This window comes from Eubalaena glacialis, chromosome 13 (genome assembly GCF_028564815.1).
Source record: "Eubalaena glacialis isolate mEubGla1 chromosome 13, mEubGla1.1.hap2.+ XY, whole genome shotgun sequence".
Lineage (NCBI taxonomy): Eukaryota > Metazoa > Chordata > Mammalia > Artiodactyla > Balaenidae > Eubalaena > Eubalaena glacialis.
This window is the reverse complement of record NC_083728.1, coordinates 53,164,060-53,186,136: the sequence shown is the minus strand read 5'-3', so window position 1 is coordinate 53,186,136 and position 22,077 is coordinate 53,164,060. Positions and strand designations below refer to the sequence as shown.

Sequence of the window (22,077 nt, the reverse complement as noted above, 5' to 3'; positions counted from 1 at the left end):
CAACCCTGGCATGACGGTCAGAGGTGAGGCTGGCCGACATTTACACGTTACAGTTTGCTTCTTGACGAGCCTGCCATTGTTGTGAAAGATCATCCCACCTATAAAACAGGATTTGGCAGCCATGCACGAAAGATACCATCTCTCCCCTCGGTGGTCACTGTAAACTAAGTGCCGCTGTCTGGAGTCGCTTGGTGACTGAAGGGGACAGAGTACCTAGAAGCCTTGGTGACCCACAAAGCATGATGCCAACACAAGATGCTCACAGGCAAATCCCTACATTGACATTTTGTGATTAATAGTCAGTCTCCTCCTCTTTAGAGATATGACATATAGAGTAAAAAATATTAAAAAAATAAATCTAGCTTATGCATGCATTAAAACTCTTGAGTGAAACGTTTATAGAGAAGATGGCTTTATTTTGTCTGTTATGCAAGTTTTAGAACCAGGGTTAGGTGAGAAGGAGGCACCCCCTCTTTTGTGTGTGTGTGTGTGTGTGTGTGTGAGTGAGAGAGAGAGAGGAGAGGCTGTGTCATGCCCTTGGCTGGCACGGCGGGAGAGTACTCACGCACATCTAATTTTCTAGTAGATCAAAGCCTAAAACCACCCATTAGTGAATGACAGGTGTGGTTTCCTGTCATCTCTGTCATTAAGGAAAACCCAAACCAATTATGCAATATTTAGGCTCTAGGTACTGCATTGGGCAAAGTAAAACCTTAAAATAAACGTAGGTTGGTTTTGTTATGTGTGGCTTTCCTCCCAATTGCCTAAAGAAAGTAGGTTTTCATTAAGTGGGTACAGCCATGGAAATACATATTTGCATGATGCTTTGGCGTTACAAAATTCTGGTCTCAATAGTCTTCATTTAACATTATAATCAGGGCCATGGCCTCTCCTGGGTCCGGCAGCAGCTCTTATACAAACGCTGCATCCCCTGACGCTGCACCTGCTTCATCCAGAACAGATGCAAGTGGACGAGGTGCTCACAATGTTTGGGGAGAGATGAAAGGGTCTCCTGGAAGCAGGAGGTGACCCGGGCTTAATACCCCAGGAAAGAGGAGCCTCCCGACTGCCAACTCCTAGCATTTATGTGAGCCCTCGTGTAACAAACCTTAGTAACAAACCTTACTAATTTGTTATTCATTGTCAACAGCCTCAAGGGTTCCAAAAGTCTCCAGTCATCCAGATTTAATCTGATTCAGCCTACAGTGTTGCCCAATCTTACTGTAAACGACTAGTTGTTTTGTATAGTTATTTTCTTCAGTGGAAATCTTCAGCTCATCTTGTGTTGACAAAACACAGGCAGGAGCTCCGAGTTTGGTCCTCACGTTCTCCACCCCAGCCACGGGGGTTGGGGGGGGGGTTGGGGGTGGGGGTCTCCTTGCTGTTCTTCATACATGCCAGACCCTCTCCCACCCCAGGGCCTTTGCACCTGCTGCTCCTTCTGCCTGGAATGTTCTTTCCCTCATAGTTTACTTCCTGGCCACCTTTAGATCTTCAGTCAAATGCTACCTGCTCACGGGGCCTTCCCTGGCCAACTCTCACACTTGAACCCTCTTTATTTTTCCCCTTTTGTGCTTTACTTTTATCCATGGGGCACATCCCCTTCTCGTGTATTCTATGAATTGCTTTATTGTTCTCTGTCTGCTGGCGTCTGCTGGAGTGAAGCTCTGTGCAGGTGGGGGCTTTGTCTGTTTTGTTCCCAGCACCTGGCACATCACAGATGACCATAGACTTTGCTGGATGGATGAATGAATTCTTTCTTTGTAACACCAGTACCACCACTGAAAAAAATAAGTCCTTTTCTGATAAGTCACCCTTGTCATTGCATATTCATTCATCCATTTATTCAAAACACATTCTCTCCCTGTGTGTGTCAGGCAAGGCCCTGTGCTGAGCCCCGTGAGGATTTCATCAGTGCTGAGAGCATGATCCTAACCCTTGTGCATGAAGATGAACAAGTGCTTTTTAAGTCTGCCTCTGCCCTTTCGGAGAAAGCAGGAGGTCATGATGGCGACGCTATGCCCTGGCCGCAGCAGGACCCTGGTGCCAGCCCAGCTCCTTCCTCTTGGGCCTGCTGGTCTGTGATGCTGCAGTGCATGTGTTTCCTGGTCTACACGTGGCGCGATGCTGCTTGGGGGCAGGATTGTCACATGAGCTCCTTTAGATTTGCCTTTCTGCTCAAAGCATGGCAGGGAGCTTGACAGAAATGCCCAACCTCCGGCCTCCCCCAGACCTGCTGAGTCAGAGTGCAGCCTCACAAGACCCCCAGGGATTCAGGTGCACATTACAGTTAGAGAATCACTACCTTAAGACTCAAAAGGGAGTTTTGTCCCCAGCACACAAAGGACAATGCATGGGCTGTAGCTGGAACACGTCACAAATAAAACCAACAGACATTCATTGAGAATCTGCCGTGCGTAAGGCAGTGGGGGTAATACATTTTGGTTTAGGATCACACATTCCTGCCCAGGGAGTCGGGGCCCAACATTCAGAGCATCTAGCAAATCAATACCGAATGTGTTATTTGTATGATGGATCCACCAACATAGTTAGCGATTCTGCTATTAACTCTAGATACGGCTTAGCTACCCAGGAAGGCAATTTGGTCCTCGCTGCAAATACTGAAACCATGCGGGCTTGTCTCTCAGCCTGTCCTGCGTGTGTTAACACAGGCAGGAGTAGTGATCCCACAGTCCTATCAGTAAAGACAAGTCTGGTTGGGTATGCTGTGATGTCTGTGTAGGACATCTGAAATAGTTTAAGCTATAGACAAACAATGGGGACCTACTGTATAGCACAAGGAACTATATTCAGTATCTTGTAATAACCTATAATGGAAAAGAATCTGGAAAAGAATATATATGTATAAAACTGAATCACTTTGCTGTATACCTGAAACACGTTAAGTCAACTATACTTCAATTAAAAAATAAAACAAAAATAAATAGTTTAAGCTAAAACATCTCTAGGATGGAAATGAAAGCAAGAGACAGAACAAGACATGTAATTACATGTATTCTCTCTTTTGAAAAATCAGGGACGTCCTGCCGTTTACCTTGAAGTTGCCTTATGCCATTTCAACAGCCAAGACTGAGGCTCAGCTTGAAGAACTAGCCCAACTGGGACTAAGTAAGTGGGTGCCCCTGCCCAGTTTCTCTTGATGTGAATGCATGGAGCAGAGCCAATGGCAGATGATACATCGTTGCATCAAAAAGCAACCCTCATCTCCATGGTAGAACTCCATGAGGCCCTGAGTCACACCTTCTGAGAGTCTTTTTCTAAGTCAAATCTCCAACCAGCTCTCAGAGGCAGGTGCCGAGTTTGCCCAAGTAGCCCACGAATTCTCCCCAGCATCTCCCATCGATGAGTTTGAGCTCCCCAAAATTCCAAGTCTTAAGGTAAGGTGAACCTCTGTCATGGGTCCTGCCCTTCTGTGGCATCTTGCTGGGGAAAGGCCGTGCCTGATGGATGGGGAAAGCCAGTGCAGGCACCTCCCGTGCATGAGTTTTATTCTAGAGGAACACACGGTGTTGATGGCACTTCTGTGCTTTGAGGAATTTGACAGCGCAGGCTTCCAGAGTAACATCTGTCTCAGTTCCTCTCTTGCTCAGTTCCGGCCCTGGTGTTCTGGGCCACGTCCCTTACGCCGCTGTGCATCCTCACTCTGGCCAGCTGGGCACTCGCTTCCCCTCCTGCCCTTTGCCAATGCCCCTCAACCCAGCCCCGTGGCGGGCGGTGGATGGCAGGGGCTCAGGACACACCACTCCCCCAGTGTCACTTCTTGGTTCTGTTGCCCTGGGGAACCCGTGTGGGTTTAACTTTCACAAAAAATGTTTTCCTCCTCGATGGGAAGGGGGAATTCTCTTAAGATTTGGGGGCTTCAGTCTTCAGATAGACGAACAACCAGGCCATAGTATTTGAGTTTATATACCAGTATATAGTATTTGAGTTTGGGATTCTGAAGTGCAAGTACCAGGATTCCTAGGACCTAAGAAACTGTGATACTTGACCCAGCAAATAAGAAATATATGTGTCCCTCCTTTGGCCAGTTTGCCCCTAAATCTAAAGAACTTGTTCTGAAGCAGGTACCATTGCCAAGAGAGCCTACAAAATGCATAGAGAAGCCTGGAGGTAGATTCACATTCCCCTCTGAAACTTGGATTGTTTCAGAAGAATTGCCACATGCATCTGAGGCCTGTCTGACGGGCAGCTGGGTTTCAGGATTGGGAAATAGAATCCAGGTAAAAATATCAGGGCTGCATAAATGGCCCTGCTGAAAAGTCACACCATCTCTGCCACCGAGTTTTACACACCTTTGGAGAGAGTTTAAAACATTTCCTGAGTTTAAGATCAGATCATCAACTAGGTTACAGGCCTCTCGAGGACATGCACCAGGTCTCCGTTTCCTCTGGTGACCTCCATCCCCAGGACTCCTGGCTCGGTGGTCAGCCTGCTGTGTGTGCTTCGTGCCAGGGCTCCAGGACCGAAGTATCAGGGACAGCACTTGTGCCCTGCAAAGATTGAAGCAGAAAGATCTTGCTCTGGTGGCCACTCACCGGAAGCAAATAAGGTCTCATTAATAGATACTCAATGTGTAACTGTCAATGTGCACCTTACTCGTTTCGTGAAGAGACAGTGCTTTAAAAAATTCTGTACCTCATTTATTTGTTTGTCCAACAAGTCTTTCTGGAGGGTCCGCTATGTGGCAGGCCTTATGTCCCACAACAAGGGTTCAAAGATGCATAGGGTCCCTCCCTCTCCCCCACTCCCCAGGTTTAGTCTGTATGGGAGGAACACATAACACGGGAACTAAGTGTTCTAAGTTTGTAAAGTCTTACAACGGTGGCAGCGGGACTCTAAGGAGGACGCAAAGGAGGCGAGAGCTGCTCTACACTGGCCAGTAGAAATAGATGTAAGGCAAGCCAGTGTGTACCTTTAAATTTTCTAGTAGCCACATGAAAGAAAATTAAAGGTGCAATTAATTTTTACAATTTATTTAATGTGATATCTGCAATGTTATTTCAATATATCATCCCTATTTTTTAAAGTATTGATCAAATATTTTACCTTCTTTTTTTCATGCTAAGTGTTTGAAATCCAGTATGTATTTTATCCTTATAGCACATCTCTATTCAGGCACTAAATTTTTGTCAGAAATACATGGATCTGTATTTAGATTTCGTTACCTTTACAATTGAAAAAGTAGTTTCACATAAAGTTTCACATACTTAAGAGTTTCCCAGTAACTGAATTGAGTGTCAGTTTTTACATTTAAATTGATTTACCTGAAATAAATGGAAAATGGAGCCCCTCCGTTCATGAGCTGGATTTCAAGCGCTCACTGGCCACAGGTGGCTGCTGGCTCCCCTATTGGACAGCACAGACCTAGAGGGAAGGAAGGATGAGAGAAAGCGGGCGACACAAGTCAAGGTCAGGCATGTTCCCAGCACAGACAGGGCAGGACCAGGGCTCCCAGCCTCAGCCTCTCCCCAGGCCCCTGTGACCAGCCATTCTGGGCCCTCGGGAAAGAAACACAGTTTCAGCAAACACAACAAGGCAGAACTGTAGAGACAATAACCTCTTCCAGATGGAAATTACAACAGGTGTTCATCACCACCACCGCGTCCCTCGATTTGTGTGGAAAACAGACCCGTCTGTCAAAAGGCGCCCAGGCAGTACGGCTGCAGTCAGCGATGTGCACCACTCCAAAGAGTGCTGAGCATCAATAGCCAAGGCCAGGAGGTTGTAGGATTTGGGAAGGATGGGCAGCAAACCACAAAGATGGATGGGCGAACTTGCACTTAACCTTTGCATGAGCTGGCTGTCCTGTTTTTTGCTGATGGGACCCATGAGTGTATTTTTCCTCCTTTTGGGTTTTAATGCTGAATGTGTCAAACCCCAGGCAGATTGTGTAACGTCCGCCAGCGCCCAGCTGCTGGTCCTGCCCATTAAAGGGGAACTGCGGGCCCCCTGCGGAGGGCACCCCGGGAGAAGGAATCAGAAAGGATGCTGCTGCTTGGTAGGAGGACTTGGTCTTTGTGGAGCAAGTAGGGAGTCCCATGGCCTTTTCCGGGCTCGCACTGTAACCACCCCAGTTCCTTTTTCCTCACCTGGGGAAAGGCCTGGCCGGCTCAGTGCCACAGCCAAGCCATCTTGCAAGGGCTTTGAAGGTGAAAAGCCTCCGGAGCCTTCCCACGAGCCGGCAGCTGGGCCTGGCAGCATTTCCACCCTTTCCAGTAAAGGAATGCAGTTAAAAAAAAAAGAGAGAGAGACAGAGAAAGAAAGAAAGAAAGAAAGAAAGAAAAAAACACCACACTCCAGTGTAGCAGCGCCTCCCCTTCCAAAGCTGTGCATTGCCAGGCAAGTGTGATTTTTTGTGAAGGACTGGCCGAGTGCACTGTATTTACATTCTTGTGTTCACTGATAATGACTTTCAGATTTTTGGAGCTCTCCAGCTGACAACAAACCCCCAAACCCTCCACCTCCCCATAGGCCTCTCTCCTCCGACGGTGTGGGTCCTGCCTCGCGTCAGCTCTGCCTTATAAATGGAGTGCATTCTATAAAAACCAGGACGCCCTCGGAGCTGGAGTGCAGCCAGACCAACGGAGCCCTGTGCTTTATTAATCCTCTGTTCTTCAAAGTGCACAGCCAGGAGATCGGCGGAGGCCCGAAGCGGCCCTGCACCCGGACTCCCCCCGACGCGAATGGCACGGAGAGGCCTCGGTCCCCCCCACCCCGGCCCCCGCCCCCCGCTATTAATAGTGTGCACGGCAGCCCCCAGCTGTCCGGGCCCGCGGCCCCCGCGAGCATGCCGGAAACCGTGGCCCATCACCAACACGGCGACGGAGCTCGGATTGGAGCGAAACCAACCCCCGTCCCTCCGCCCCGGCTCAAGAAGCAGGCGTCTTTTCTCGAGGCAGAGGGCGGCGCCAAGACCTTGATCGGCGGCCGGCCTCGCCCGGAGCCCGCGGCGGGCCCGGCCGGCGGCGCAGGTGGAGCCCCGGCGGCGGCGGTGGAGGCGGTGGAGGAGGAGGAGGCCCCGCGGGATTGCACAAGGGCCCGGCCCGCCGCCGCCCCTGCATCCCCATCCCGGCCCCCGTGGCGCGGAGGCCGACAGAGGCTGAGTGACATGAGCATTTCCACTTCCTCCTCCGACTCGCTGGACCTGGACCGCAGCATGCCCCTGTTTGGTTACGAGGCGGACACCAACAGCAGCCTGGAGGACTACGACGTGGAGAGCGACCAGGAGACCATGGCCCCCCCCATCAAGTCCAAGAAGAAGAGGAACAGCTCCTTCGTGCTGCCCAAGCTCGTCAAGTCCCAGCTCCGCAAGATGAGCGGGGTGTTCAGCTCCTTCCTGACCCCCGAGAAGCGCATGGTGCGCAGGATCGCCGAGCTGGCCCGCGACAAGCGCACCTACTTCGGCTGCCTGGTGCAGGACTATGTGAGCTTCCTGCAGGAGAACAAGGAGTGCCACGTGTCCAGCACGGACCTGCTGCAGACCGTCCGGCAGTTCATGACCCAGGTGAAGAACTACTTGTCCCAAAGCTCGGAGCTGGACCCCCCCATCGAGTCGCTGATCCCCGAAGACCAAATAGGTGAGTACCCACCTTGCCTTTAAATATATATATATATAATCGCTTATATGTGGAATCAAAACAAAACAAAAAGACCCAGATGAACTTATTTACAAAACAGAAAGAGACTCACAGACATAGAAAACACACTTACGGTTACCAAAGGGAAAGGGGGGTAGGGATAGATTAGGAGGTTGGGATTAACAGATGCACAGTGCTCTATATAAAATAGATAACCAACAAGAACTTACTGTGTAGCACAGGAAACTATACTTAATATTTCGTAATAACCTATATGGGAAAAGAGGCTGAAAAAAATATATATATATCTATATATCTGAATCACTTTGCTAGACACCTGAAACTAACATGACATTGTAAATCAACTATACTTCAATAAAACTACAGCAAATATATATATATATATGTAGCCTGGCAGGACAGCGCATCCTGTGTTAGTTCTCTTGGAGGGAGTTTTCTCTGGAGTTCGAAACGGCAACACACTGCAGCCCCTGGGCTGATTTGAACTGGAAACACAGCTTCTTGAAGGAGATTTCACGTTATACCTGACTTGGCTGCTATGCGCCAGGCTTGGACATGTTTGGGGTGGGGGGTGACCGATGGGAGCGGCAGATGGGTCTGTTCAGGGATGGAGCTTGCCTTCTGAGGGTCCGGTTGCCCACCTGATTTTGTGCTGTGTGTGTGACACGACTGTTGAGGGTCTCCTGAAGGTGCGTCTCTGCAGGTTGTGTGCAAGGAAAAGGCGTTTTTGCTGTCTTCTGAAAGGCGGGGGGTTTGCGCTGCTTTGGTTGGGAAGTGCCCTTTTTACCCTCAGAAGAGGGCAGAGCCCACGGTGTGCAGCTGGGTGAGTTTCCACAGGGAACAAGCCCCAGCTCAGCAGAACATGACAGCATCCAGAGCCCCCTGGGACCCCCGCCTTGTCCCCCTTCTCCCCAGAGAGTAACCGCCTTGCTGGCTTCTCATCACAGAATTCAGTAAGTAGCACTGTTAGGGAGTAGGCAAAAAAAAAAAAAAAAAATCAAAGGGACAAGTTGGTTTGTGTACCTTTAAACTAAGTAACATATTTGGAGGTCACATGAAAGGTGTTTTCTCCAAAGTCAAGGGGAAATACTTTCTTTATAACCTCATTGGAGGGCTGAATTGCTAGTGGTTACTTTGGCCAAGGGGAAATTGAATTTGGCAAGCCATCTTTTTTTTCCAGGGCGAGAGTGTTAAGGGATTTTTTTTTTTTTTTTTTAACTTCAGAAGATTGACTCTGAAAGGCTAATTTCAGAGACCTCATTCACTGGGCAGCAGCAGCCAAAAGATCTACCAAACATTTCCAGGCAGTTCATAAAGCAAAACCCCAATTTCTCTTTCTGATTGGGTCCGTTTGACGAAAGTAGTAAACAGTGTGTGGTAGCAAGTGGTGTCTCTCTGTCTCTCTCTCCTTCCTTCTCCCTGTCTCTCCCTCTCTCTCCTGTGGGTTTCAGCAGCTTTTTGATTTTCTCACAAAGGAATCAAAGCCTTGTTTGTTTTCCTATGGCTTGTGCCTGGGTTGATGGGGCGTGGTTAGAGCTGGGCTGCTGGAGAGAGCGCTGGAAGGAATGTGCCCCAGGATGTGCCTTAGAGATGGAAACGCCTTCGGGACAACAGAATAGCCACCCAGGCCCCCTCTGTCCCCGCCCCCCCAGAGCCTGCCTCTCCGAGGAGACCAGCTCAGACCCCGAACCGGCAGGAGCAGCTTCCTCTGCGGGCGCTGATGTCAGCCCTGGGCTATGTGACCGGCAGCGCCAACCAGCCCACGGAGAGGAGGCTCCTCCCTGGGGAACCAGGCCTTCCCTTCCTTCCCCGCCGATGCTGTGAGCACCAACCAAAGCGCCCATCCCGGGACGCTCTCCTGCCGGCTTCTTTGAGGGTGAAGTTCAGAGAGGGTACTTGCTCTTGGAGCACCAAATCTCCTTTTCTCCAAAAACAAATTTGAATTTGGCCAGCAGTCTTTGCTGCAAACACTTTGCTGCTCCGGAAGGATGCAGCTTTCCATTTAAAATCTAAGGTCATAAGGAGAAGGGAAGCTGACGTCTAGGGCGCCCCTGATTTGAGCTAGGCCGCCTGTCCAAGCGATGGCAGTGGGTCCTGGCCTCAGCCCAGTGAAGCAGGCATCCGTGTGCCATGTAGCAAGGCAGGGCTCTGCCAGGTGGAGCGGGGTGTCCCAGGGCCACGCCGGCCAGGAATTAGCCCGTGCAGCTTCTGAACTTCCTTCTGTTGGATTCAAAGGCTTACCCTCGGTGGAGGCAGCTCAGACCGAAGCTGTCTATGGAGGTGTAGGTGTGCCCAGCCCAAGCACTACCTCACTTTTTTATTGGTTCGTTTTGGTTTTTTAGGCTTTGCATTAAAGCAGACACTTCATCATATCTGTTGCTTCCCCAATGAAACCATTATTCTGTTTTGAAAAGTGCAGTGAATGTGCTGGGCCTTTAAAATTAAGAGGAAGGCGAGCCAGAGCAGAAGGTGACCCGAGGAACTCATCATGCGCCCAGCTGGAGGGAAAGATGTGACCCTAATTATTAGAAAACCAATCCCCTTAAATGTGCACATTTAGATTAGGACCCTGGCAAGAAAATGGACTTAGTCTAATTGTCTGCTTTACATATTCCTAAATGAAGGGCTCACTAGTTTACTAAAAACTTGTTAATACAGTGATTCCTTTAAGCCTCGTAACCAACTCAAGGTTGGTACATTTGTGTAGATTTTGTTCACGTTTTGCAAATTCAGGAATGGATGCTGAGATGTATATAGTGACTTGCAGAAGGTTATGCTGCTGGTAGGTAGGGGAGCTTGGATGCAACCCCCATCTCCTCTCGGTTGTCTGCTCATTCACACCAGTCTCACTTCCTGGGAGGTTGTAATTCACTTTGAATGGATTCACTTGAATGCCACCCCCAGAATTCTAAGCCTCAAATTTGTTCAGAACAGGTGTCTACTGATGCTCAGAAGTCTTTTCAAGAATGCCAGTTGGGTTTCTCTGCTTCAGAAAAAATCTAGTCCTGCCCTCCTTTCCCACAGCTTCTGAGGGAGAGAGCTCTGAACTAGGAGGTGGGAATTTAAAGCCTAGATTTACAGAATTCCATCCTGAAAACAAGGAAGTTGGAGGAGGTATTTCACTGCTTTAACCCACGTATTATTAGCGCCATCATTCATATGCGAAAAATAACCATGTGAATGCATGGATGTATGCGTTTAGTGTTTGGATACAGTGCTAATCTTCTTCAGAGAGCGGTTCTTCAGTTGCATAGAGAAAAGCCAATGAAAAACCCAAATCGCTCTCCCCCACTGCCACTTTGTCCATGTGCTCCTGTCACAGCCCTGTAGGTCAGCACTTTCTAGGTGAGAATAAAATGATAAACAATCTCAAAGATGAAAAACTACCAGTCTAAATGGTTGTGCCCTATCTTGGAGAATTTGAATTCTGTTTAGACCACTCTTTAAAGCACTGCCACTCAAAGCCCTGACATTTAGAGGTTCTTCAATAAGAACCTCTTGGTTGATTGACATCAGCTTTGCTCTTCTGATTGGAGGATGAGATGAGTTCCCATGAGAGCCAGCTCTTTCTTGATTCCAGGGCCACATACTGTGTTTCCCTTGTGGGGACCTCTCCACCCCCGACTCTGCAAAAGTGGTACATGGAGGGACAAACGACTGCTTTAACAAAGTGTGTAAAAGACCGCTTGGCATTTTCCTCAAAAGCCCAGGATCGCTGACTTCATGGACAGAGTGAGGTGTACTCACCACCAGTGTGTCCAGCCCTGTAAGGTACTGACAAGTGCGACATCACTTGTTATCCCAACACGTGCTCCTCATTGGTGGGTTTTCACATCACACCACTCTTGCTTCAGTCTCTTTCAAACAATGCGAGAACTTAGTCCAAACTTGCTGGTCGTGAAATCTACACTTTGCAGAACTTGTTGCATTTTTGTGGTTAGTGTTTTGATTTTATTCAAGCAAAAGAAGTTTTACTTCTGATTTGATGTTAATCTTGGGAAATCCCTCTGTTTTCAAGTCTTGTTTCAAGAAAAACAAAAATTTTCCAACTCCAAAAATGTTAGTAATCCCAAATTTTCTATTTCATTCAAATTGCCCACAGACGATCAACAAAGATACAAATAAGCCAACTGTATTCCTAAAAGTCAATAATGAAAAACAAGACGATATATTGTTTTGCTTTCTTTAATGGCTGTCAAAATGTGTATTTTCTCTGAAGAGCATTTCAATTATTTGAAGAAAAAGTATCCTTAAACTCGATTCCCACATATTTCAAAGAGAACATCAATTTACTTATGTGTGTGTGTGTGTGTGTGTGTGTTTTTAATAGAGAAATGATACTGAAATGTGGTTAATCACCAGAGAGCATAGCATGAATAAGAAAGGAGATCTGAAATCATTCCTGGGGTGTTAAACAATTAAAACTACTTTGCTTCAGATCTTTTTTTTTTTTTTAATGAAAGTTGTGGCCAGAGAGGCATATTGGCGCCAAGTTGAGATTAAAACCTTGACTCTGACTTCTGATCTAGTCCTTGTGTCCATATCACCTGCAAGGAGTCAGTCTCTTTGTACGTTAACAAAGGGTAGAGAGAAGGAGACAGACTGACCTCTTGCAGCATAGAAAAAGAATGCCTATAGTATTTTTGAAAATTAGTTTAAATAGATAGAAGACCGCAGCAAGAAGCCCCTCTTATTCTCCATGGGGCATCATTTGTTGTCTAATTTTTACTTCAGGGCGTCAGCATTGGGTTCATTATGTCATATCAAGTAAAAGAAGGTTCACAGCCCTGGAGTTAAGAATCTCTGCCCAGGGGTCGCTGCCTCTGTGATGCTCTGAGCAAGGGCACCGTCAGAGAGCTCTGCTCTCGAGGTGGGGAAGGGGGACGGCGTCACAGAGAATGAGGCACACGGAGGTGTCTGTGCTGGCGTGTTTCCTGACTCTATCCCTGGAATCTGCCGTCTCGAGAGAGAGAGAAGCACCTCCCTGGCAGGGAACGCCCCCAGGCAAGAGAGGACTCCACATGGGAGCTGAGAGCAGGAGGCAAGGCACACTTGAAGGACCAGGTGGACTGAAAGGGAAGCAGCAGAATCTTTGACACGGTTTCCATTACTCTGCTCCACAGAAAGGATGGCTCTGATTGGCTGTCTTGGTGAGGCCAGACCCCACAGAGGAGCCCTCATCCTCCTGGCCTCATGCCAGCCTTGCCTGGTTGGCCCAGCCTCCCGACAGGGACTACATCCTGCGGGGCCAGCCCTGCTCCCGCCACGGACATGGCGTCCGTGCGGGAGGTTCTCACTTATCATCCAGGCCCAGGGGGCTTCTTTGAGAAACTGGAAGTCACAGCCCACCGCCTCTGTTGAGTAGAGAGTATGTATCAAATGCATCCTGTGTTTTTAGTAGAACCAAGTGACAGCCTCCACAATAGTTTAAGAACACTTTTATGCAGAGGATCCCTTAAACCCCCTTACTGCCTCGGGAGGCCCCGTTTAGTATCCTCAGGTTTATAGATAAGGAAACAGAGCCTAGTGCCCTCAAGCCAGGATGCATGTAGGGCCGAAGCCAACTCCTGTGGAGGCCTTCCTGCCCCTCCTGTGGCGGCCACCACACCAGAGGGTCCTCCCGTCCACGTGACTCCTCAGTGACGGTGTCAGCCTGGATCACCAGCCCAAGGCCGAGCTTGCCAGATCTCTGCCGTATAAAAATGTCCCCCCCCCCCAGGACTTCCCTGGTGGCGCAGTGGTTAAGAATCCGCCTGCCAATACAGGGGACACGGGTTCGAGCCTTGGTCCGGGAGGATCCCACATGCCGCGGAGCAACTAAGCCCACGAACCACAGCTACTAAGCCCGCGTACCTAGAACCCGTGCTCCACAACAAGAGGAGCCACCACGAGAAGCCCGTGCACCGCAACAAAGAGTAGCCCCTGCTCGCCGCAACTAGAGAAAGCCCGCGCGCAGCAACGAAGACCCAACGCAGCCAAAATAAATAAATAAATGAAAAAAAAAAAAAGTACTCCCCTTTCCATACTCTGTTCTTCGGAAGGAGGCCCCTAGCACTGTCCACACTCAAGGGACGAGGGTAGAATTAAGTCCCACCTCCCTGAGGCCGGAGGGGCTGCATAAATTATTTAGAATTGTTCTGTAAGGAAGATGGGTCTCTTCTCCACTGCCTTCATTTTTAACAACCTTTTACTAGAAGGCACTGAAATAACTCTGGTGAATTTCGTCCATAAAACATTGCATGAATGTAGCCTCTATGTTTACAGAATGCCCTTCCTAGAAGCCCACCAAAACGAACAAAAATATACGTGAATGATCAACCACCACCCCAGTGCTTGTCATTTTTATTTTGGTCGTCTCTGCTGGGCTGGTGGGATCTTCCTTTAAGTGATAAAGCATCCTTTATCATTTATTATTTAAGGGCCATAGGATACCTTGCTGACAATCCTTAAAGCAAACCCAGGTTACAGGACATCCCTGTGGGGGCCTCTGGTGGCTGCCCCACACCCGAGCAAGGGACTCATCACTAGAGTCACACTTTCTGGATTCTGCAGGGCTAAGGAGAAGAAACATAGTTTTCATGTAGCCACCCTAAGGAGGATTTTCAGTTCCATTCAGAGGTCACTTGTGGAACACACGCTACATGTGGGCCTTGGGCTCAGGGCTGCAGACGGCTCACCCCACCCAGGTCTGGTGTGCAGAGAGCTTCTCCAGGAGGGAGGTCAAGTTTGCTCTGCGCCATGCGTTGCAGACTCAGCAAAGAGCTCCGAGGATGCAGCAAGGGGGAGCCGTGTGGGGAGGCAGGCAGGCGAGGCTTCCTGGGGATCCCTGTCATCGGGGAATGTGAGGAGCCTGCCAGGCACAGGGGACAGTGTGAGGAAAGGCGCAGCGGGCCGTTGGCTTCAGCGAGAGCGTGGGCTGCTCATTCGTGGGGATGTGGCGGGAAGAAGGGATGGAGGGCAAGTCAGGGCCCATCCCTAGAGCTGCCTGAGCCTTGAAGGTGCTGGAGAGCATTTTAGAGAGATCGCCCCGGGCAGGGTAAGAGTCACACTCTTCAACCGTCGCTCCAGCCCAGGTACCCGCCAGTCAAATCAGACACTGGCCAGAAACACCTGAGGATCCGTGTGACAGGCCGGGTGCCAGGGGCCTGGAGTGGGCAGACACAGGGCAGGGGCAGCAGCGTGACCCAGGCCCTCTGCAGCGAGTTGACCAAAAAGTGTTGGTGATGAGTTAAACCCACCCTTCATCCCACATGCTTGCTCATCTGCAATGGGGCTGGGGGCTGTCTGTTCCCATCGCTCTGAGACACACAGCTGCCCAAGACACCCGGCTCATCTGTGGTTTTGAGCTGTGAGATGGGGTCAGAATGAGGTAGTTACAAAGCACTGGGAGTTTCGGGGCAGGAAAACCCCGAGGGCCAGACTTCAGATCTTCTGTCCTTGTACCTGTGGATGGGAGGGGCTGCGGAAGAGTCGGAAGACAGGAGAGAGAAAGGTGTACCCTTGTCCTTTGGTATCTGAGGGGGGTTGGTTCTAGGACCCCCGTGAATACCAAAGTTCGAGGATGCTCAAGTCCCTTATATGAAATGGTGTAGTATTTGCATAGAACCCACGCACATGCTTCCTGTACTTTAAATCATCTCCAGATTGCTTATAATACCCAAAACAGTGTAAATGCTATGTAAATAGTTGACCATGTACAGCAAATTCAAGCCTTGTCTTTTGGAACTTTCCGAATTATTTTTTCCAGAATATTTCCATCCACGGTTGGTTGAATCCACTGATGTGGAACCCGCAAATACCGGGGGACTGACTGTACAGGAAGCCAGGCAACTTTTCTATTCATCAAACCAAGTAAACCACAGTTAATACAGAAAAAAACCAAACCAAACCAAACAGGCCTGAATCAGTAATCCTGGTGTCCTTTATCAAAGACATACACTTCACCGTGGAAAGGAACAGAGGGAACCGGTGATTTTTGCCCACTTACTAGGTGTCAGGTGCGTACGAGGTGCTCATTATGTAGGTCTCCCCCAGTCCTCCCGACAGTCCTATCAGGAAGCTGTGAGTGGTCCCATTTTACAGATGAGGAAGCTGAGGCCTGGAAAGCTCATCTTCTTCCCTCCAGGCCGCAAAGTAGAAAACCGCTCGTTTGGAGTTCACATCTGACCCGAGGGCCACTGGGACACAAGGTGGTCTGTCTGCTGTTCATAAGTAGTTTGTGCAGAGGGTTAGACAGGTGCTCCTGTGGCTGCCTGGGTGTCCCATCTCAGCTCGTTGAGAAGGGTGAATACATTTCCCAGCTGAAAGGTAGGGGTGGAGGGGGCAGGGGGTGGTTTAGAGTAAGTGCTCAGGCTGGACTGTGGTTTTAAGTCCCAGCTCGGCTGTTGCTGAGCTGTGTGTGCTTGGTCACGTGTCTTAACCTCTCTGTGCCTCCGCTTCTTCACCTGCAGTCGGGTTACCAGACACCGTTGTGCCCGCCCCAGTGACACTCACTCCCCTGCTGGATTTCCAGCTGCCAGCACCTGCAGCATTTTCCCGACACTTTCTGGTGCCACCAGAGCCCTAGTCCAGGGCGGATGGAAAGGCTGGGGGATTAACGCCCACCCCACCCTGGGGAAGCCACCCTCAGACAGGGACTGAAGGGAGCAGGTGTGTGAGTCCCTCAGCCGCCTCCCCTGGGGGGCCAGCTCTGAGGCACCCCTACGCTACATCTCCTCCCAGTGGTAACTCGGCATTGGCCGCCTCCCCCCATCTGGTACCAATGCTTCCTGGACTCCCAGGGGAACCACTCAAATCCTTTTGTGTCTGGGTGGGCTTCTGGGAGACCTCAAATGAAGACAAATAGGGGTTATGTACTCATGTCAGTGGAAGGGTAGTTTAAAAATGTGTAAAGTACATAAAAGTGCTTGGAATGCACTGAGTCGACATCAGCCCTGATCTTTAATCCAGTTGTGTAGCCAAAGGAAACTATGTTAGCACAGAAAGAAAGAACCAGCTCGTTTTGCCCTTCCTGTGCAGAGCAAGGCCCGTTGTGCCACCTCCTGGCTTCTTTGCGGTAGGAATGACCAGGTTCTCCACCGTCCAGGGAAAGTCATTTGACTGCTAAGCCTCGTGTCCATCTGCAAAATGAGGATGACGCTTGTTCCTCGTCATAGGGCTGGAGCAAGGGCTAAGATATAGCTCGGGCATCCGTACAGCCCCTTGTAACAGGAACTGTGCAAACAGACACCCATCAGTATTAGGGATGGTAAACGTTTGCATTTCACAGTTTGAGTTCCCTACAAAAAAGGCCCACCTCTTGCCAAAATACATTAGCTTCTATTTCTTCTACTTTACTTTCTTGAAAGGATAATCAGAATGCTAGAACTTGAATACACCAAGAGGCGGTATGACCTAACTTCATCTTGATCTTTGTCAAGCAGGTTGCGACCTGCTTCCTTTTGGACATCATGTCGTTTAGACTCTGGGTTCTGTTAGAGTCCCCGGAGAATGTTGAATATTATTTTATTTTGACAGTCGGTCAGGTTCAGAGTGCTACTTCTGTCTTGCCTGCCATGGGCGAGGAGTCGATGACGGTTCAGAAGTTCCAGGCGGTGATGGTGAGAGAGGTGAGGTGAGGTCACATGGCCAGAGTCACTGAGAAAGATGGAGACGGGCGGGCTGCCAGGCCGCCTCCTCGCACCCTTTCTAAGACACGCGCCTTCTCTGGACTTCATCTTCTGGGCTCTCGCTTCCCCTACGGCAGCAGTGGGTGAGCAGGAAGTGTTCAAATGAGCAGCTGAGTGATCCTGTCCTGTGATGGTTCCCTGTCTCAAGTCTGACTTTCTCTGGAATCTGTGCCGCTGATCAGAGTGAAGTAACAGACGTTAGGCTTCTGTCCTCATTCCTAAGAGGGGGGCGATCACTTCACAGCACCAGAGGCCGACACATTTAACTCTTCCTATAAATCACTGTGTTGGGTCACACTAGGACAGGGACCTCCAAGCCGATGCTCCTTAGTATTCCCCTCTATGGATGAGCTTTGGGGCCAGTTGATAGGATCTCTATAAATATTTTCAGAAAATGTATTTCCAGTTGGTGATTCAGTTAGCAGTTGGTTTCTAATATTCAAACTGTTGTAGCTCAAACAATTCTCCAGTATCTTCTTGTTTCTATGTTTGTAAATAAACACAGTTGACATAACCAGAGTTCTTGGGTTTGAATCCTGGCTACCCCTCTTGCTACCTGTGTGGCATCAATCTCCCTGGGTATCAGTTTCCTCATCTATAAAATGAATCATAGTCCTCCCGCCATGGGTTTGTTGGAGGATCTGAAAAGTCAGTGCGTGTGAAGTGCCTACAACAGCATTATTCTTGGGTTTAAAGCAACCGGAGATGGTAGAAAGAAACAGACAGTAGTAATTTATAAGCCACGTTGACCGATGTGTTCTTACCTTTTGTTCCGAGCTAGCCCACATTCTGAAAGATTTTTCTGTTCCTTTTGTTTCCTAAAATCATTTTTGCCCCTTGCTTCATGAGCAGAACCTTTTTTTCCTATTGGAGAGAACCAGCTGGGTACTGGGTCCCTGTCATTTGGCCTTTTTTTCTATTCATCACGTTTATTAAGGATTTGTGGGGGTAAAGAGAGGTAGTTAGGAATAAAGTCCTGAAAAAGAATGCAAAGAGACCAGTCTTCCTTATTTCTAAATTACGGCCTTTAAAAAATGTACTAAATTTGTTTTTGTTTTTTTCATTTGGGATTTTAAGGGAATGGGCACATGGCAATGGGCTGTAGGTTTCAACCCTCCTAGCAGATTTCCACAGCCCCATTTGCTCCTAAGAGTGGAGTTTATGGCACAAAGGCCAACGTCCCTTCCCTGGGGACAAGGATGAGTTGCTTAGGGGACCCACTCAACCTGCTGATGACGAGCTTTCTGCTGTCGTCCCCGGAACAGCGCACGACCTTTCGGAGATGATTTGTGCGCATGCTCTGGCCCAGAGGTGACCAGCCTTGCTCGGAAGTTAAAAGTTACCCTTGGGGTTCAAGGTCTCCAGGTGTTTTCTGTTGGTTTGATTTATCCACATGGTTCTTGAGGTTTAACTTATATCCACAAAGTGTGCGAATCTCGAGTGCTCAGCTTGACAATTTTCACACCTGTAGCCACCACCCGGATCCAGACATCAACCGTCTCCATCCCCCCAGAAGTGCCCCCCACCCCCAGCCCTGGTTATTCCTAAGGTTGACTGCCATCCTGACCTGTCATCGTAGATTGGTTCTGCCTGCTCTTGAACTTTATGTATAAATGATGTGCTAAAGGAGACGCTCTTCTGTGTCTGGCTTCTTTCACACAGATTGTATCTTGCAGACTCAGCCAGTTGTGTCTGGAGCGGCAGTGTGCTCTTCCTCATGGAATGAATCTTCTGTTGTCTGAATTCCATTTTCTGAATTCCATTGTGCGAATATATCCTTGCATCCATGCCACTGGGATGGGCCTTGGGTGGTTTCCAGTTTTGGACTGTTATGAGTAACACTGCTGCCAACATTCATGTGCATCCTGGTTAATGATTGACATGACTTTCAACCCCCTTGGTGACCTCGTTCCTGCAGAGAGGTCACCAGGAATGTAGCTTCAGACCCTTTGGATAGAGGAATAAACTGGTGAATGTTTATGAAACACCATGAACTTCAGAACTAAGAAATCATTGACTTTGAAAAGCAGGATGATTGGTTGTATGGCCTCGAGCAAGCCATTAGGCATCTCCAAGCCTCAGTTTCCTCATCTGTAAAAAGGGCATAATTGTCGTATTATGCAAAAATAATAGAGGTATTGTAAAAATTAGATGAGATAATGATATAAAGTACTTAGATAGAGCCTAGCCCAACTGAGCCTAGCCTAACATTAAGCCTAGCACTCAGTGTTAATTGCTGTGATTGACTTTTCATCATAGTGACCATTTGGGGTGAAGTCAAAGATGCTGTATGACTTTATATAAGTTTATTAACACAACGTAACCAATGCAAACCAAGTAATTTGTTTTTCTTTTTAAATTAATTATTTATTTATTTACTTATGGCTATGTTGGGTCTTCGTTTCTGTGCGAGGGCTTTCTATAGTTGCGGCGGCTTTCTATAGTTGCGGCAAGCGGGGACCACTCTTCGTCGCGGTGCGCGGGCCTCTCACTGTCGCGGCCTCTCTTGTTGCGGAGCACAGGCTCCAGACGCGCAGGCTCAGTAGTTGTGGCTCACGGGCCCAGTTGCTCCGCGGCATGTGGGATCTTCCCAGACCAGGGCTCGAACCCGCGTCTCCTGCTTTGGCAGGCAGATTCTCAACCACTGTGCCACCAGGGAAGCCCAGTAATTTGTTTTAATGCCAGATGTGAAGTGAAAATGCTGTTCTGTTTTTCTTCTTACTTCATAACCTCTTTTACTTCAACCTTGATTTCTGTGGGTATGTCAGGTTTAGATTTCTCTCTGTCCCTGATCTTCTAATAATAGGTGATAATTTGGATTCAGTGTGATCTGAACTATGTCAGGAATTCCAAAGGCCAGAGAGGTAACTCGGCTATTTCCATGGATCTGTGGGCTTCCAAGATGAAATCACATCCAAGTGTCATATATTAGGTGTGGTTGCTACCCGTGGAGCTTTGATGAGAATGTGAAACATTTGAGATGGAAAAGCGGGTGTGGGAGAAGCAGAGAGCTTCTCACGGTACAGACCATCTTCAGACCAGACCTCCAGATTCATGGTTCTGGTCATTGTACTGTCAGCCAAGAAAGCTACTCCACTGGCCAAAACCATTCCAAGAAAGAGGAAAAACTAACGCCTCCCACACCTAAAGGTGTTTCCTAACTCTGAACAGAAACACACTTCAAGACTTTAAAAATTTTTATTTTGAAGTCATTTCAGACGTACAGAAAAGTTGCAAAAAAGGTATGAAGAAATCATGTCTGCCCTTCACCCGAATTCCCCAGTGTTAATGCTTTGCCACACTTGCTTCATTCCCTGCCTTTCTCTCTGTTTACACACACGCACGCGTACACACACACGAACACGCACACACATACACACATTCCCTTTTATCTAAACCACGAGAGCGGGCTGTAGGCATTGTGTCCCTTTATCCCAAAATACTCAGTGGGTATTTTCGAAAAACAAGGACATCGTGTTACAAAACTGCAGTGAAATTAACTTTCAGGGAAGATGCATTCTGTGAAAAAGAGCACACAGCTGCTCCAGACACAGCTGGCTGAGTCTCCAAGATTCAGTCTGTGTGAAAGAAGCCAGATTCACTGTTAACAATATTATCTAATCTGCAGACTTTATTCAAATCTCATCTAATGCCCCACTCATGTCCCTTATATATAGCAAATGACATAAAAACTTTTTATGGTCCAGAATCCAATCCGAGATACCATGTGTATTTAACTGAATTTGTTTTCGTCAGGAAATATTTTAAGGGAGCTGGAACCCTTGCTATTAGCAAATCCTTCCTTTAACATAACACATTTGCTTAACTGTCCACTGGACCCTCAGTCGAAGGACTGGGTCGAAAGAATGTCTTCTAGAATATTCACCTGTGCTTATGGGTGATGAGGTGTAAAAGCAGTTAAAGCCAAGTGTATTCAATTGTATGGACTGCATGCAAGAGAGACTGTAAGACTGTTAGGGAAGATTCATTCTTCCTGGCTCTACTGAAGAGAAAAGGTTGGCGCGTGAGTGACGTGGCGCTAAATTTTGCGGGGTTGGGTGTGTAGTTCGGACGCGTCTGCCCGATAACCAATGCACTAAGTTGCAGGTGTCCATTCCCAGAAAGCAGACCTTGCATTTCTTCATTTTTCAGACGATGGTCACAGTAGCTGTGCTTTCTTTGGCAGATGTGGTATTGGAAAAAGCCATGCACAAGTGCATCTTGAAGCCCCTGAAGGGCCACGTCGAGGCCATGCTGAAGCACTTCCACGTGGCCGACGGCTCATGGAAACAACTCAAGGAGAACTTGCAGCTCGTGCGGCAGAGGAATCCACAGGAGCTGGGCGTCTTCGCCCCCACCCCTGACTTTGTGGACGTGGAGAAAATCAAAGTCAAGTTCATGACCATGCAGAAGATGTATTCACCAGAAAAGAAAGTCATGCTGCTGCTGAGGGTCTGCAAGCTCATCTACACCGTCATGGAGAACAACTCAGGTGAGGCCACACCGTCTGGGCTCTTGGCCTCTCGATGGGGCTGGGACATGTCAGGCTTTCTGATTCCCAACTGCTCTTCCTTTCAGTTTCTTGACTTCACCAAGTGGCTCACAAAAATACAAGTGTTACTCTGGTGTCTGGCAAATTAGTCCACGTGCAGCAAACAGCACCAAAAAAGTAAGCGGAGGAGGGCAACAAGATTTTTGTACGGTGCCGGATTATAAAAGATTTAGTTCAGGGTAGTGGATACAGAGTCAGTCTTGGGAGTCTGAGTTCAGATCCTAGCTCTGCGAATGGG

General features: G+C 48.5%; 1 protein-coding gene and 1 long non-coding RNA gene across 9 annotated transcripts in view; one reads left to right on the top strand and one right to left on the bottom strand.

Moving 5' to 3' along the window:
* RIN2 (Ras and Rab interactor 2) overlaps positions 1–22,077 on the top strand; it is a 226,994-nt gene that overhangs the window by 189,231 nt on the left and 15,686 nt on the right. For all 8 annotated transcript variants that reach the window (XR_009703116.1, XR_009703114.1, XR_009703113.1 and 5 more), the window contains 3 exons: positions 3,038–3,129; positions 6,438–7,598; positions 21,474–21,779. Coding sequence is in view for 5 of the 8 variants with exons in the window: in XM_061207950.1 (XP_061063933.1) it covers positions 3,038–3,129; positions 6,438–7,598; positions 21,474–21,779 (1,559 nt within the window). In the remaining 3 variants the exon portion in view is untranslated. The remainder of the gene's footprint in view (positions 1–3,037; positions 3,130–6,437; positions 7,599–21,473; positions 21,780–22,077) is intronic.
* Positions 2,891–8,317, bottom strand: LOC133102860 (uncharacterized). Its single transcript, XR_009703117.1, has 3 exons — positions 8,261–8,317; positions 5,286–5,385; positions 2,891–4,511 (listed from the first exon to the last, which is right to left on the bottom strand). It is a non-coding gene; the product is annotated as an uncharacterized LOC133102860 (long non-coding RNA).